General features: G+C 38.2%; 1 protein-coding gene across 7 annotated transcripts in view; it reads right to left on the bottom strand.

The window, feature by feature from the left end:
- Positions 1-17,596, bottom strand: part of FRYL (FRY like transcription coactivator) — a 265,921-nt gene that overhangs the window by 27,066 nt on the left and 221,259 nt on the right. For all 7 annotated transcript variants that reach the window (XM_059161860.1, XM_059161868.1, XM_059161877.1 and 4 more), the window contains 6 exons: positions 14,315-14,485; positions 11,798-11,938; positions 8,713-8,910; positions 5,569-5,730; positions 5,364-5,438; positions 4,851-5,027 (listed from right to left, as the gene is read on the bottom strand). In XM_059161860.1, coding sequence (XP_059017843.1) covers positions 4,851-5,027; positions 5,364-5,438; positions 5,569-5,730; positions 8,713-8,910; positions 11,798-11,938; positions 14,315-14,485 — 924 coding nt within the window. The remainder of the gene's footprint in view (positions 1-4,850; positions 5,028-5,363; positions 5,439-5,568; positions 5,731-8,712; positions 8,911-11,797; positions 11,939-14,314; positions 14,486-17,596) is intronic.

Genomic DNA, 17,596 nt, shown 5'->3' with positions numbered 1-17,596 from the left:
AAACATGTACCCGGATGAAAAGCACTTAATGCATCATCATAAGCAGAGTTTCAATCAGCCCTTCAATGTCTCGAAACTTTTTAAAACTTCCTTAAATATTTATACTTAAAGAGATCAAAAGATTTGGTTGATCCTGTTTTAACTAAATAGTTTTCTGGACTTTCTATCATGTGTGACTGGGGACCAACTAAACCTACCATCTAGGCCATTTCTATTCTAACACACAAACACAGATGAGACTGTGAGAAAGACACATACGTCACAAATGACAACACATAAACGGTCCACAACACCAGGCTGCAACTTACCTGCAGTTCCTGGTTAGCAGAAAGGAAAACACACAGAATTAGAAAGAACGAAGACAAACATTTAAATATACACTACACTTTGGGGAAAAACTCTTTGTGATTTCTCAAACCCAAAGACTGATTCAAGCTCTGGATTAAGCTCTGAGTAGGAAGCCAACAGGTGATTCAAATTCCTTTTTTATGCAAGATATATTATGAAGAAGTCAGAGACAGACACTTAAAACAACATTTCTATGATACACTCTGGCAACACGAACTTTAGGAAAATCTTCGAAATTTACATGGATTTTAATACTTGATACGATGCAAAACTGACTTAAAATACCCACATTCAGTTGACAACATATAGGGTCACAATTATTTTAGTCTGCAGGATGGTTCTGGCTAAACCCATTTTCTGCTATAAAACAGTTTAAGATCAAGATCAAAGCTATCAGAAGATAACCCTGGATAACGTCAAAAGTTCAAGAGGAAATAGGACAGATTTCAATTCCATGCCACTTATGGGTTTATGTAAGTTACGTGTTGGTTACTCTAAACTGACTCTCCTTCTGCAAGGATGTAATTCTTATATTCTCTTGTAAGCCCTGATGTGAAAAATTACCACGATTTGGCCAGAAAATTGGATTTGTCTTCCTTTTTACTTAAGAGGGATGGTCCAGAGTAGAGGTTTTCAAAATTTTTAATAAAGCAAAAGAATAATTCTTTAAAAAAATTTATTTATTCATTCATAAATAAAAATTTATTTATATTTATTATAAAATAAACATGTTATTTATTTATTTGAGAAAATATTTTATTTATTATAAACTTTATTATTTATTTATTATTAAATAGAATTTATCTATTTATCTATCTATTTATTTATTTATTAGAGAACTGTTCTCTCTCTCTCTCTCTCTCTCTCTCTCTGAGCAGAGAGACCGACTTGGGGCTTGATCCTAGGACCCTGGGATCATGACCCAAACCAAAGGCAGCCACTTAACAACTGAGCCACCCAGGCACCCCAGGAATACTTATTTCAAATGAGATTTAAAATGGAAGTCAACCATGCAAAACTGATGTACAAAACCCAAATTGCTCTGGTTGAAAACAGGTAGCCAGGAGCTCTGCCCATTTGGCCCTAGAATCTTTCTCTGTTTCTCAGGCTATCAGAGGCCCTAAAGGTCAAAGTTTGAAAAGCTATCTTCCTACAAGATATTTCAAATATCATTATGTAGTGGCATACAGCCCTCAATCTTTATTTGGTGAATTAATGAATACACATGAGTAGCTTTCCAGGTTGGGGGTGATTTAGAAGTTTAATGAACAGTCCCATTTGATTTGTAGCAAAGTGTTTCCTATTACCCTGTTTTTTTTTTTTTTTTTTTTTTTTTTTTTTTAAAGATTTTATTTATTTATTTGACAGAGAGAGTTCACAGTAGACAGATAGGCAGGCAGAGAGAGAGAGAGGGAAGCAGGCTCCCTGCTGAGCAGAGATCCCGATGCGGGACTCGATCCCAGGATACTGAGATCATGACCTGAGCCGAAGGCAGCGGCTTAACCCACTGAGCCACCCAGGCGCCCCCTATTACCCTGTTTTAAGCAAGACTATATTTAGGTTTTTAAAAATCTTTTTTGATTTGCCTAATTTATAAGGCATAAATTAATACCACCCTCCCCAAATCACCGACTTGAAGAAAAAACTACATTAAATATCTTTAATCTAATTTGACTAAGGTTCTATTCAAATACTGTATTTTGGCGGGGGTGGGGGTGGGCACCTGCGCAGCTCATTTAGTTAAAGATCAGACTTTTGATTTCGGCTCAAGCTATGGTCTTAGGATTTTAAGATCAAGCCCTGCGTTGGGCTCCATGCTGGGTGTGGAGCCTGCTTAGGATTCTCTCTCTCTCTTGCTCTCTCTTTTCTCATCGCCCCCACTCTCCCTCCCTCCTGCTAAAGAAAAAAAAAGAAAAAAAAAGCCATATTTGTTACTACTGACACGTTAGGTTATGGGATCAACTTGGAAGCATTTATAGAGTTCTTAAAAAAAAAAAGGCAAACAAAATAAATAACCTTACCATTACAAACCTGTCAGGAGCCTGTCTGCCTTAGAAATTTTAAACTCTCAAATGAAAAAAGCAAATAACTACAAAAGATTTAGAAGCTGCTCATGATGCCCTTGAGATAGGGCTGCAGGCCTCTTCGGTCCGTCACACTTTCTTACCTGATTATTCAAGCCAGCCCTATTTCCTACAACATATTTTTCAAATTAGGGATGTGAAATCAATTTTAGAGGGTGATGGCCTGCCATTTTGGGGAAAAAAAAAAAAAGGAAGAGAATAGGAAATGTCAGTGTGCATAAAAGAGTAAGGCTGCATATTCTTTTTTTTTAGTAATCTCTACGCCTCATGTGGGGCCCGAACTCATGACCCCAAGGTCAAGAGTCATACTGCACTGACTGAGCCAGCCAGATGCCCAAGGCTGCATATTCTTGAAACTTTAATTTAATTTAAACATTTTTAAAGATTATATTTATTTTATTTTAGAGACAGAGAGAGAGTGCACACTTGAGCAGGAGGAATGGCAGAGGGAGAGAGTCTGCAAGCAAACCCTGTGCTAAATGGGGAGCCCCACGCAGGGCTCCATCCCAGGCCCCAGGCAATCATGACCTGAGCCCAAACCAAGAGTCAGAGGCTTCACCGACTGAGCCACCCAGGCGCCCTGAAACTTGAATTTTAAAGGTATGTGTATTTAGATACTTGGACATGATATAAAATGTATTAACTATGGATTATGGTTAAAAAAAAAAAAAAAAAAAAAAGAACAACTTTAAAAGCCCTTTAAAAGCCCTTTAAAGCCACTGCCCTACATGGTGTTGAATAATACTTGTTTTGAGACTCTGGTAACCCCGGGTCTGCGGGAACATGTCAGTGATGAGCCATTATGGAAGCCTGTCCACTGCCAAGCTAGTGTAAAGGCATTTGGTTGGACCCAGGGCCACCGTGCGCATATCCTCCACGGAGCAGGGAAAGCTGAAGCATGGACCAGGCCCTCCCTACACGGTCTCCTCTCAGCAGCTAATGCTGTGGCATGGCACGGGCCATTAGGTTTCACTCCCCCTCACCTATCAGAGCCAAAGGAAAACATCCCTCCAAGAGGGTTAATGAATGCGTACGATTATGTGAGTGACTTTCAATTCCTCGGGGAAAGACATCTCAACTGACAATGGTGTGGCTACTAGATGACAAGCCATTAAGGCTTCTGGAATAGAGATATTTATAAAAATTTTAGAGTGCACATGATTTAAACCCATGTGCCATAGACATTTCAGGTTTAGGAGCTGGAAGTTTAGGGGACTGAGCTACAGAAATAGGTCCCTATATAGACCAACACAGTTGAGACAATCCTATTCTCTTCACCACAACGACTTTCCAGAAATTAGCTAATGTCCCAGCGTGGCCCAATCATACGATGGGAAATGTGCTAAAAACTTTAGGAGAGCAACTTCTCCACTTCCACTTCTTCAGCACAAGAGCATCTCTGAAGTGACCCTCACTTGCTTTGAACCCTGCTGCGTTGTGGACATAAGCATCTGGCAGAGACGTGCAGAGAGGGGCAGAGCCTCGCTGGCAGCAGAGACATAACCAGAGACCTCACTGAGCTGTATCCGAATAAACTCTACCTCTGGCCTCTCTCAGTTCTGTAAGCTAATAAATCCACCTTCTGACTTAGTTTCCATTTCGAAATCACCTACACTGACACACAACTGTCAACTTACTCTAGACTGACTCAGTGTAGAGGAGAAAGAAGCCCTCCGGTGCTAAACGAAATGGGTCATTTGGGGGAGCTGGCTACATCGTGAAGCAGAAAATGGTGAGGATTTCACAGGTAGAATGCTGGTCATATGCCACAGGAGAAAGTTCTAGAAAGCCGAAGCCTTTGTACTCACGTAAGTTCATTTAATTTAACTTAACTTAGTGTAAACGTCTGTACTTATACTTCAAAACGGTGTTTGATAAATTTTAATACTTTTTTTAAAAAATCATTTTGCTGCATCTTAACTTGTTTGGCTCATGTGGAACATTTAAGTCTAAGCATGCCCTAAATTAAAGACCTAATTTGGAAGAAACCCATTTTTCACTTTTTATTTTCTGGGGAAAAAATTAAAAATTAGATTTCCTCTTTCCTCTGTTGTTTCAGACTACTGTTACTGACTAATCAAACTAATCATGTTTGTTCCCAATTTAGATTTTTACCTTCTTCTTTTTTTAAAAAAAATTTATGGACATATATATATGTGTATATAGTTTCAAGTTTTATTTAAATTCCAGTTAGTTAACATATAGTGTAATATTAGTTTCAGGAGTAGAACTTAGTGATTCGTCACTTGCCTACAACGGCTGGTACTCATCGCAAGTGCCGTTAACACCCGTCACCCATTTAACTGGATTTGTACCTTCTTTACCTTAACTAGTAAAGATCCTATGGTCAAATCCTCAATTCTCATAAACTTGCAACTGTAAACTATAAATATGATAATGGAGAGCCCACATCCTTACCTCTGCATCTTCCAGTTCAACATCTAAAAAGTCAAAATCCTTAAAAACGCCAAACTGCTGTTCACTGCTGTTATCTTCCGCGGCTACCTCTTCCTCCTGGATCATGTCTTCTGTTGTAGAAATTAGGCTGGTCTGCTGGTCACCGACTTCCAAATCCTCATTAGAAGAAAATACAACCTGAGCCCCGGCCAAAAACAAAAACAAAAACAAAAGCCACCTGTCAGCTTCGTCACTCTGTGTCTGAGGACTGGTGCCTGAGAAGCCACCACAGGTCTCCTCTGTCAATGAACTCCGAGCTGTAATCTGGTTTTCATGTTAACGTTTAACTGACTGAATACTTAATGACCATAACTGCCCAGTGCCACAGAGACCAGTAATCTCTCGTTCATTCTTAGTTAATACCATAAAGTAAGGGAAGCAAGAAGAGGCAAGCAAGGAGATGGAGGCATTTCCATTTCTTCACGGAACAACAGGATTTTTAAAACTCTTACGTGTGCAGTCATGGTTACTCACTGATGGATTCTTTGGAAGGCCAGATTCCGGACCACAGAGAGAAAGCACATTCATTAGCTTTTCTCTTGTTCTTCGCTAAGGGGAAAAAAAATTCAGAATGTTAGGATTACGGATCAAGGCAAATTCTCGAGCTTTCATACATATAACAAAATTGATTCTTCTATAAATTTTTGCTTTTGATGGTTTTTTTTTTTTTTTAATGTACCTGTGATAACTGTGGCCTTTTCCAACTAACAGGAACCAAGGCATTAGAATTAGAACCAGAAGAAGTGGAGGAAGTACTCCTAGTAACAGCAATGACCTTCGGTTTCCCGTTTCTCCCAGCTGCGCTATGTTGGTCGCCATATTTATTTCCAATGATTGGTGTCTGCACAGAAACAAAAATGGTGGTGTCTGACTCAGATATTCTAACATGAAAGGATTAATACTGTATCTATAAGGACATTTATTTATTTATTTTTTTACAAACAACCAAAAACAACAAAAGGTGAAAGATTACTTAGCATGAAGTAGATGTTACAAAAATCAAAGGTAGTGATGTCTTTTTTTAAATTTATTTTTAAAAGTTTATTTAAGTCATCTCTACAGCCAACGTGGGGCTCAAACACAGCCCCAAGATCAGGAGTTGCACGCTTGTCTGAAAGAGCCAACCAGGGGCTGCCCATGATGTCTTCTTCTTTTTTTTTTTTTTTAAATCTGGAGACAGCGCTTTATTGAAAATGACTCTCTGAGAAGACTACAGAGAGCTTATTCCTATTTTAAATAGAGATCTGCTTTTTAAAAAAACCACCACCTCCTCATGTCTCCTCAGGGTTATAAAATACATCCTCTTTGAAACCTCAGAAAATATTAAGATGATTAAAAAAAAAAAAACACCCGTAATCTTATCACTTAGATTTAACGTCTATTAACATTTTGGTGTTTTTTCCGTTCATATTGCTGTATGTGCTTCAGTAATGTACTTCTGTCAATATTCAAGTTAAGTAACAACTCCAAAGAGGAAGATATCTATGTAGCTTCTTACTCCAAATCTGATATATAACATTTCCAAATTTGTATCAGTAAAAATTCTGTGATTATCCAAAACTCATTTATATTTATTCTGGCTTTGTGAAGTGTCTTGAATTTATATTTGAAAATAACATTCAAGCTCATCTGTGTATCAACCAAGTCCCTTTATGATGTGGTTCCTGCTTATCTCCCGGACGTCAACTGCTACCACACCCGCCTGAAGCTCACACTCCAGCACAACTAACTTGCTGCTGTTTTCCAAACACACCACATTCTCATGGACCTCCATTTTGGCACATGCTGCACCCTTTGTATGCAATATTCACCAACCAACCAAACCCGTGATCATCTTTTAATGGGGACGCCAGACTTCCAAGGAGGCCTTCCCTGATACCACACATCCGGGTAATTACATGTGGACATCTCCTTGCTGTTGGGGCCTTGTTTCCACTGCTGTCTTACGTGTGAGCCCTGTAGACCTTGAGTGATTCATCTCTGCTCCCCCACTATATCCCCTCTGCCTACGCAGAGCAGGTACTTGGGAATTCTCGAGGAAACAAATTGAAATGAGGCATATCAAGTGTTTTGAGAATTCTTACCACTGCTTTAGACAAGATAATTAGGAACAGGAAAGCCCGGTTTCTCTATCATGCCCTATGCTAGAATTCTGATATTAACTAAAAAATTAGCAACAAACATAGTTTCTTTCTATCTAAAAAAACATAATCCATAAGCCTGGGATAAATTCTAATACCAAGGCTAAATAGCAAAATAATTTTTTTAATCTATGTGATCCTGACTGATATAAAACCAATCAGATCTTCCTTTTTTTTTTTTTTAAGATTTTATTTATCCATTTGACAGAGAGAGACACAGAGACACAGCAAAAGAGGGAACACAAGAAGAGGGAGTGGGAGAGGAAGAAACAGGCTCCCGCAGAACAGGGAGCCCAATGCAGGGCTTGATCCCAGGACCCAGGGACCATGAACCAAGTGGAAGGCAGACACTTAAAAACTGAGCCACCCAGGTGCCCCTGGATCTTTCTTTCTTTCTTTTTTTAATCACTCTCAACTTCCTTACAATGCTTGTTCAGTAACGTCCTTCTTGAAAGTTCCTTCTTTGGCTTCTAAAAGATGATTTTCATGGCTCCAAAGCCAATAAGAATGGGTTGTGGTGCTGGGAAAAAAAATTAGGGGTTCCCAACCAGGGTCAAAATTTTTTATGTGAGATTTGTGTTAAATATGTGACATAATAAAGGGCCCAGGTTCCCTTCTGCACTGGGCCCTGCGTCACTCTTTAAAGTATTGGGCTTCTTGGGTCGTAGTTTATTTTAGTTCTGTTTTTCCTTTCACAGTTTTAACGGTCACTGAAGATCCTACATGATTACTTCCATCCAAGTTTTCTTCCAAAACTTCAGATCTTAAAATCTAATTGCCTACTAGGCAGCTTATGTGTCTTAGTGTCAGAGTTGGTTTAGCCAAGACTGACCTCATCACCCTCCCATTCCGGCAAGATCTGTTCTCTGCCTTCTCACTCTCTCTGAATGGCACCAACACTCACCTTGCTGGCAAAGCGACTGTCCTGGATGCCTCTTCCTTACTTAGTACACCTCCTCTCTCCTTCCCAGGAAACCCCATGTAGGACTTCCTTAGGCTTTCTGAAACCCATCCCGACCCTCTTCATTTCCTTGGCAATTGCCTAGAGACATTCCAACATTATTTTTTAATTACTCTAACAGATTCCTGATTGACTTCCCTCTCCTCCCCTCTCGTCTATTTTTCCATTCTGTTGCCAGAGTGAATTTCCCAAAATGCAAATCCCACTATTTCCACTCCAGTTACAAATTTTTTTAAAAGCTTCCACTGCTTCAAGATAAAACCATCTTGTTATGATGCTTGCAAGGTCCTTATGATCTCGCCCCTTCCTGTGCTTTCGGCTTCACCGTCCATCCTACTCTACACCTCCGTTCTCTACAGTCTGCTCCGAAATTTCCAGAACACCATGCTTTCTCACACGTACAAGGCTTTATTCATACATGCTGCTCTTTCTTGCATTAACCTTCCCTCCCCAAACTCCCCTATATGCCTGTCAAGGCTTACTTCGTGCTTCAACACGCAGATCAGGTTAGAGGTACATGCTGTATCTTCCTACAGTACTTCTGACTTCCAACCAAAGCACTTCTCACAATGTTTACTCACCCATTTCCCCAAGAGTTTGTAGGCCGCCCCTAATGACAGGGCTTTTCCCCACTACCACCCCATTTCCACAGCACTGTTGTTTCCTACTATTGCATGGGTGAATAAATGAACCAACGAACATTTCTAATAGAGCACCTTACCTCAGAGATATCAAAATGAAAATCTAAGGTTTTCCCAGGCAACTCCTTAGAGACATTATTAAAAATCTTGGTGAAGGAAATTTCAGGAGAACCTAGATCTCCTCCATAGGTCTTGGGTATATCATTGGGTACAACAAGACTTGCAGAGCGAGACACCACCAGTTTTAATATGTTAAGGGCTTCCTTCCAGTAAGGACTCTGGTTTAAAAAAATAATAGGCATATAAAAGTTACAAATACATATTTAACTATGAACAAAAATTAAGTGGACACTGTAAGCAATGAGAATACTGTTTTTACAAAAACTTTTTATAAATCATTCATTTTCACTTTAAGGTCCTTTAACAGAGGATCTGAGTTACAACAGGTAAGGAAATTATTTTCTATTGTCGGATTCATGAGACATCATATACATAATGCTACCAACTCAGAATACCTTGCACTTGTAAATATTAATTTAGAAAGTCTATGTAGTAATCTCACCATAGTGGTAAACAAAGGGGTTGTATATATATGAACTTTCGAGATGCATTAAGTTATGGCTTTAAGACTCCAAACTTAAAATATTTAAGGTCTTGGAGACACTTTTAATGCATATTTTCTTTTTCAGGCATAAAAATATTTTAATAAAACTAAAAAAATTTAGATTTTTCTTGACGGCCCAAGCCCAAATCTGAATGGTAGGATCGATATGATTTCTAATTTTGATTGGTCGTTACAGCTAAAGTGATGTTCTCAGGGGTTACTGAGTTGTATAGGGTGAGTTTTTCCCCTACATTTGTGGCTGTGTCGTCTTCTGATTGGCCACTGGGGAGATAAAAAGGCCCAGTTATTGGAGTTATTAAGGTCTTTGAGTTATTTTTCTGCTTTTAGTTTTGTGTATTTCTACCAACATAATTTAACAAACTATAGAAATGATCCCTGAAAGTATAGTCTTTCTACCAACATAATTTAAAAATTATTTACATGACCATAACAGATACTTGTAGAGAAGAAGAAGAAACAATTTCTTTTTCTTTTTCTCTCTCTTTTTTTTTTCTCCCCAGCAAGACTGTGCATGTGCAAGTGGGGGTGGGGACCCCTCTCCCCCACACCCAGAGAGAGAGAGAGAGAAGAGAGACTCTTGAGCAGGCTCCACACCCAGCAGAGTCCCACACGGGGCTTGCTCTCAGATTTGGACGCTTTACCAACTGAGCCACTCAGGCGCCCAAAGAAGAATCAATTTCTAATAAAGAATTTATAGTATTTTTTTTTTTTTGCCATCTACTGAAAAGCATACACATTAAAAAACTGCTTTTTTTTTTTTTTCTGACTTATGGTCACAAAATTACACCTCAACCTGTGCTCTACATACTGTCACAGTTGACCATTCTGAGGTGAAAATGTCACTAAAACAATAATCAACAGCAAGTGAAACGTCTTTGGCAGAACTGAGTCATCCAATTTCTCTAATAACATCTTACTATGAGAACGCCTAAAGCACAAAATATTTAATAATTATAAAAATGTCCACATAGATATTGTGACATTTTAAGCACGTATGTCACTGTAAAAACAAACAAACATGTAGTTTATATTTAACAAAGTTATGACATTTTTTTCTGACAGAAATAACTAGAAGCTCTGGATACTGTAAAAAGTTAAAACTTCGTCAGGGGTGTTTCTATAAATTATACTGGCAGTTGTGCTTCAAATATAAAAAGATTATCAGGAGGAGTTCCATTCTGTGAAATATTTTATGTTTGAATAAAGCAGAAGTCACTAACTGTGATGGCCCATCAGCTAAATATGACTTGGGTTCACATAAAATTTAAGAAATTTGGGTCAACATTTCGAAATTAGGAGATTTTAGAGAAAAACCCACATTTCCAGCTTCTCTACAAAAGTTATGTGTTCTCGCCACACTGGATCTGTCCTCCAACATGGCAGCCATTAGGGAAAGCTAAGTTGTGCTGTTCCTTTTGGATGGGTAATATGCCATTCACTTAGTCAGAAATCTATGCCCTCTTATGATCTCTCGCTTGCCCAGTGGACAAGTGAACCTGTGGTTCTGAACATAAAAAAAATGCATCTACACTTTATAAATTAGTAGTTCAATGTGGTATGTGTCTCTGTGGGAGACCCAGCAAATATCTGATGAGTTAACTTCTCGACACCTTAAGAAGAAAAGAGAAATGTTCTTTAGAAAAAAACATGTAATTGTTATTTGGTTGTTATTTGGTGAAACATTATTCACTGAGAAAGAAGATAGAGAAGATAAACAGGGTCACAAAGAAATCTTATGCTTTTTGAATATTTGCATTCACTGACCGTCAGGGGAATATAAAAAGAATTTGGATTACCTAATAGAATAATGGAAACCAACACAGTTTTATTACTTTCAGATATGGGCTACAACAAAACTCATTGCTAGCCAAGTTATTTCCATTTTTAAGTTTTACTTTAGTGAATGCAATATAACTGGAGTAGAAACAAAATATTAATTTTTTTAGACTCTTAAGAGAGTTTTTCTCTTTGATAAGTTGTATCCACAATACTTATCTGCTCAGCAAGGCCCTTCTTAACAGGTAATTCAAAGGTGAAATTCAGCACAGACCAGATTGACTTGTCATCATTTACATGAAACCAAGTTTGATTTTCCACATTCTATATATCTGGGCTCCCTGTATCAGACACACAAAGCAAGTCTAAAACACAGACTCTATGAAGAGCTCTTCTGTTTCTGAAAGTAGCATTTGTTAACTATGTAGAACCTCGTGAGTAGCAGGAAAGCCCAAAAGAGTCACACGTGTCCTGTCCAGAGGTGACGAGAGCTGCCACCTGTGTACATTCTTTCCAGTCATTACTGAAATGTACATCCACAGATACAATGACTCAGCAAAATTAGGAGTCATGCCAACCCTACCATTCAGATTTTGCTTGTTGTCACTTACATTAAGAACATCTTTTCCATGTTGTAAATATTCCTGGAAACATGACTTCCGGACTAACCTACTTCTCTACTCTGGGACCTTTAAAGGGTTTTTTTATGATTATAAATGGTTTTGCAATGAATGATTCTATACATAAATGTTGTGTTCACTCACCTGTACGTATTTGCCAATAATCTTTATGATTTCCAGATTAAACTGCTTGACTGGGGCAGCAGAGAGGTCAATGTGACTCAAAAGACTATAAATGATCTGTAGTAACGACTGCTGCATGCTGGACAGTCCTTTTTCTAACAGCTAAAATAGTATTAAAAAGGATACTTTCATTAGGTTAAGGAAATTCAATATTTATATTTATGATGTTGAAAACATAATAGATTTAATCCATGATTTTATGGTTAGATGAGAAATACTTGTCCTTGGTTGAGAAAGGATCAATAATTCCTTTTCATTTTAACCTCAGTTTTTTTTTCATTTCCTTAACTAATTTAAGTTGACCACCATTTATTCTAGGTTAAGAAAAAAATCATTATACCACAATCACCAAAGAATACCTACCCCCAAACCATTCATACCAGGCACCTATCAGCTATGTGATCTTGGACAAGTTTCTTAACCTCTGATTAACCATGATTTTTTTTAATTATTAATTTTTAAATTAACATATAATATATTATTAGCCCCAGGGATACAGGTATGTGAATCACCAGGTTTACACACTTCACAGCACTCACCATAGCACACACCTTCCTCAATGTCCATAAGACTTTTAAAAAAATAATAATCATGTGATTCCTGGGTGGCTCAGGTGGTTAAGTGTCTGCCTTCGGCTCAGGTCATGAATTCAGGGTCTTGGGATCGAGCCCCATGTTGGGCTCCCTGCTCTGCTGGGGAGTCAGCTTCTCCTTCTACCTCTGCCCTTCACCACTCACCCCCGCTCATGCTCTCTCTCAAATAAATAAAATCTTAAAAAAGAAGAAATAGCAGTCATACTATCTAAACTTCATATTGTTTACGTAACTGGTTTCAGTACTGTTGTCAGTAATAATTTCCAAATTAATAATGATAATAAAACAAGGATAACTTACATTACTGAGGGTAACATCTGGGGCAAAGCATTCTCTCTACAGAGTGAAAACCAGTTACAAATGTGGTACACACAGGCTGTCCTGTCCCAGTTCCAGACTCCATGACCCCAGGATGGGAGAACTAGGGCTACCTTAGTGGTGAGCTTGATGGCGATACCAATGTGAAGCTGATCTAAGGAGCTTGACTTCAGAGCCAATGAAGGAACAGGCTGTAGAAGTTAGCCTTGGTTTTATGTTGGCTCTTGTCCTAAAGGCGTAGGTATAAGATAAACCTAGCTAGAGACTTGCATTTATTCAGGTTAAGAAGCTGCTACACAGATAGTTCCCATTGTCAGCTCTCTGTTTTGTTGTTTAAGAATTTTTCTTTTTAAAAAGTACTCTCTACACCCCCCAATGCGGGGCTTGAACTCACAGCCCCGAGATCAGGAGTTGCATGCTCCCTTGACTGAGCCAGCCCGGTGCCCCTGCCCCATCGTAATCTCTCCTAAATCTAAGGTTGATGGTAGCAAACCTATCAAAAGCAACACCTTTAAAATGCACACCAGTCCTAAGGCATGCTATTAAAGTCAACATCCGTGATACAGCTAGGCTTAACGGTATTATGAGCAAATATTTAAAATGTTTACTGAGTTAGGAATAATTTCTTTTAAGCTGATACAGTGTTTTACATTTAATTTTTAGAGGTCAAGTTTTTTTGTTTTGGTTTGTTTTTTTTAAAGATTTTATTTGTTTATTTGACAGAGATCACAAGTAGGCAGAGAGGCAGGCAGAGAGAGAGGGGGAAGCAGGCTCCCCGCTGAGCAGAGAGCCTGATTTGGGACTCGATCCCAGGACCCTGAGATCATGACCTGAGCTGAAGGCAAAGGCTTAACCCACTGAGCCACCCAGGCACCCTAGAGATCAAGTTTTAAAAAGGAAGGTATCACTTTATTATAAGTGGGCAAGCATTTTTAGTAACTAGGACTCTTTGAGATTCTTTGTGGATATCTAACAATAATTTACTTTTTTAGGTATGAAGTTAGTTCCTCAACAAATAAATATTTACTTTCTATGTTGTTGTAGGGCTAGTGTTTTTATAATTCCATCTTTAGCCACCCAAATCATATTTTAGAACAGAAAGCAAAAGTATCATTAAAATAAGAACTTAGCCAGGAGAAAAAGCCTTTGCATGCTGTATTATTCTAGAATGGGATTTCAAAGTCAAGAACTAATTTTTTTAGAAGCAAAAATTATAACCATTCTCTGGGATCAAGACCACTGAAAACCCATTTTTAATTTGAAATAAAGGTGAAATGTACATTTTTTTGAGTTTTATGTCACCTAAGGACAGTGAGTGAGAAAATACACACTGAAAATGAAAAAAAAAAAACAAAACCCTTATACTTGACAGTACACTTTATACTTTCTTTCTACTTGAAAAGGAACTACCAGTATTTTCCTTTTAAAAAGGTTGTTATCTATATTCACTTTCAAAGACAATTTCAAGATTCGTTAGTATCAGTACTGCTTCTAGAACTAAGTCTACTTGAAAATTTTCCCACAGAAGAGTTAAAAAGGACTTTTTTTTTCCTTTTGGTAAATTTACCTCTGCAAGGTAAGTCACAAGATTGAACGTAGTATCTGAGAAGGAGTCATGCAGATATCTACATACGACATTGATCCAGTTGGAACAGTCCCTAGAATAGGTGTGCGCACTGTACAAGCTCATCATGTGAGCGAGGTTGACAAGCGCTGGGCATTTTTCTTCTGCACACACCTAAAAAAACAAAGGAAAAAATTTCACTCACTTAAAAGAAAGCCAATTCAAAGTTCAAACTTTATTTTATACTAAACGTGTTTATTCAATAATTTAGAGGTAGATGTTGAAGCTTTAGTACATTTTATATTAATACAGTAGAAAAGAGAGAAAAATAGCAAGAGGCATTCTTGAGAGAGTAACTTAATGGGTAACATGGAAAGATGATTATGATGTCGAGAAACTCCCATGGGGGTTAAATAGTAGGACTTCTGTTTTCGTCAGTCTGATGCTTTGTAAAGCAGCCTCTGGCAAAACCCATACATGGTTTTGGAAATGGTACATATCATTAGCAGCTGTCTTGTAAAGAGTTTTGTTTTGTAAAATCCTTACGTGGTTGGTTCAGCGTACATTAACGCAACAGGCAGGCTCCACGGGGTTCAGAGACACTGAGCCAGAGCAGGAACGCTTTTGTGTCAAGCTCTCCTGCTTCTCTGAGTAGGACAGTCAACTGCAGAGGCACTCACATGCGTGACCTATTCAAAGGACTTCCTGGGGCTCTGATAAAACCCTGAGTTCTGCCTCTCCAGGCCATCCTGCAGGACCCCGTGCATGAGAACCTGCAGGACGGAGCCCAGATTCGCTCTTCTGGAAACCTCCACAAACTCTTAAGGTCCTTGGCCAGTAAGTTAAGGCCATTTCAAAATGTGCGGACTTCCTAGAGTTTGTCTGATCCAGTATTACAGAACCTCAATCAAGTACCCTTGACCCCTGAACAATGGCGGGGCAGAGGGGGTGCGGGTCCACTTATATGCAGATTCTTTTTGATAAATACAGGATAGGACTGTACAGGTATTTTCTCTTATGAATTTTGTAGTAACATTTGCTGTGCTCTAGTTTACTTTATTGTAAGAATATAGTATATGATACAGGTAGTATACAAAATAAGTGTTAAATGACCTGTTTACATTATCAGTAGGGTTTACAGTCAACAGGACATTAGCAATTACTTTTGGGGAGAGTAAAAAGTCTTTTGCAATTTTCAGCAGTGCAGGGGGTTGGTGCCCCAACCACTGTGTTGTTCAAGGTCAACTGCAGAATATTACCTTTTAAAATATATGTACTTTTCAACTTTCAGATGAACGTAACTATTACTCAGACTCATCATGTGGATGTTATCACTGGATAGGCCTGAAACAGGAAGGCATGAGAGACTGTGGACTCCTAGCAGTATCTTAGAAGTTATTTTATAAGATTGTTAAAAGAAGCTAGTTTCATGCATTACCCTTTTACCCATAAGACAGACGGGGTAGGCAGAAAAAAAAAATTTGTACTTCAAAATCCAATAATCATACTATTTTTAAAAATCACATAATTTTAAAATTTTACAACTTATTATCTTTTAAAGAATCATCTTACTATTTTAAAGTAAGTTCTTTAAAATATTAAAGCATTCTTTTCTGAAAAATAAGTCATTCTTAAAGAACTCTTCTGTCCTTAAAAAATATTTTTTTTAAAGCATGATTTTTTAAAAAAACCTGTTGTTGAAGAGGAAGAAATTGTTAGGAATAGATGCTGTGTAATTGTAAAGACAACGGCTTAGATTTAATTTTGGAATTTTTGAATGACTGGGTTAAAGTATGACCCCAAAAGAGTATGTCTTATAAGCAAACATTTTTAGCATACTATTTTTACTATAATGAATAGCTTAAAAGGACAATATTTGTCCTAAGTGTTGCCTCACTTTGAAGTTCTGTGCTCTCCACGGGCACAAACAGAACCAGGGATATTTGCATAATGAGGAAGCACATAATGGCAGAAAATGATTTTCAACAGTTTTAAGTGAGAGGATAATTAAGGAATCAATTTAATTCATATCCTGCAGGTTGCTGAAAGCAGACAGAGGGGCTCTTTGTGTCCCACTCAACAGGAAGAAAACAGACTTAAAAACAATTTATGACTCATAGAAAGCTGTGTTTGGTTTCTTAAAAACAGAAAGGTATCTGGGAGTTTCCCGTGCTTCCACAGCCTTTGGGTCAGCCCAGACTGGGCTGCTGGCTTGGGCCAGCATTCGGAAGGAGGGTCTCCAACAGCATCCCCTGCCATTCTAAATGCTCCTACTTCCCTCATTAAAGGACTGGTGCTTTTTATGTTTTGAAATCCCAAATCTTTCTTATCTCTCACCAAAAAAAAAAAAAAAAAAAAGAACTTGTTTACAACATTCTTTTAATGATAGGTCATTAGAATATTAAAGTAAACAATATTTTAATTATTTTGTATCACTTTCAGACCTCATTAATGCAAATACATGTTGTTGGGCTTTATTAGGCAATCATTTTCAAAATTAAGATACGTTTCCACTAACTACAGTAATGGCTCTTCTACTTATTTATTTATTTATCAAAAGGATCTTTATTTATTTATTTATTTAACAGAGATCACAAGTAGGCAGAGAGGCAGGCAGAGAGCGGGGGGTGGGGGAAGCAGGCTCCCTGCTGAGCAGAGAGCCAGGTGTGGGGCTAGATCCCAGGACCCTGGGATCATGACCTGAGCCAAAGACAGAGGCTTGAACCCACTGAGCCACCCAGGCACTCCAATGGCTCTTCTTTTTAAATGCATGCTTTTCAAACAGTTATGTTAAAGATCTCTCCATATCTAATTTATTAATTTAGCAATTATATCAGAGAGGGATTCAACAGCATACTTTATTAAATATTACCTTGTCATTTATTAACGAGTATCTCTCAAATTAACAAAAAGGATTCTGTGTGTGTGGCTGTTAACGGGATTCATGGGGCCAGGGCAGCTCAGAAATGACTTTGCACTTGCCCGTGCTAGGATCTGGGCCCTGGAGAGGCCGGGTGCTCTCTTTGGCTTTCTGCATGCTTGCCTTTTCCATCTACTGTTGTGCTACTATTTAAAGATTTGCTTATATAAAAAAGCTCGTTCAGAGAATTTCACTTGCTTATTCCCTTTTGTTGCAAATTTCTCTGATTTTTCTCCCCCGGCTTAAGCTAGGTTATCTTCTTTCTGCTTTTATTCACTTATCTCCCCCACCTCAGCTGATTTCCTATTGTACATACAAGCTTGTAAATTTAGAGAATGTCTTCTCATGACTGTTTATATTTTCAG

The sequence above is a fragment of the Mustela lutreola genome, chromosome 1 (assembly GCF_030435805.1).
Source record: "Mustela lutreola isolate mMusLut2 chromosome 1, mMusLut2.pri, whole genome shotgun sequence".
Taxonomy (NCBI): Eukaryota; Metazoa; Chordata; class Mammalia; order Carnivora; family Mustelidae; genus Mustela; species Mustela lutreola.
This window is presented reverse-complemented; position numbering and strand designations above follow the sequence as displayed.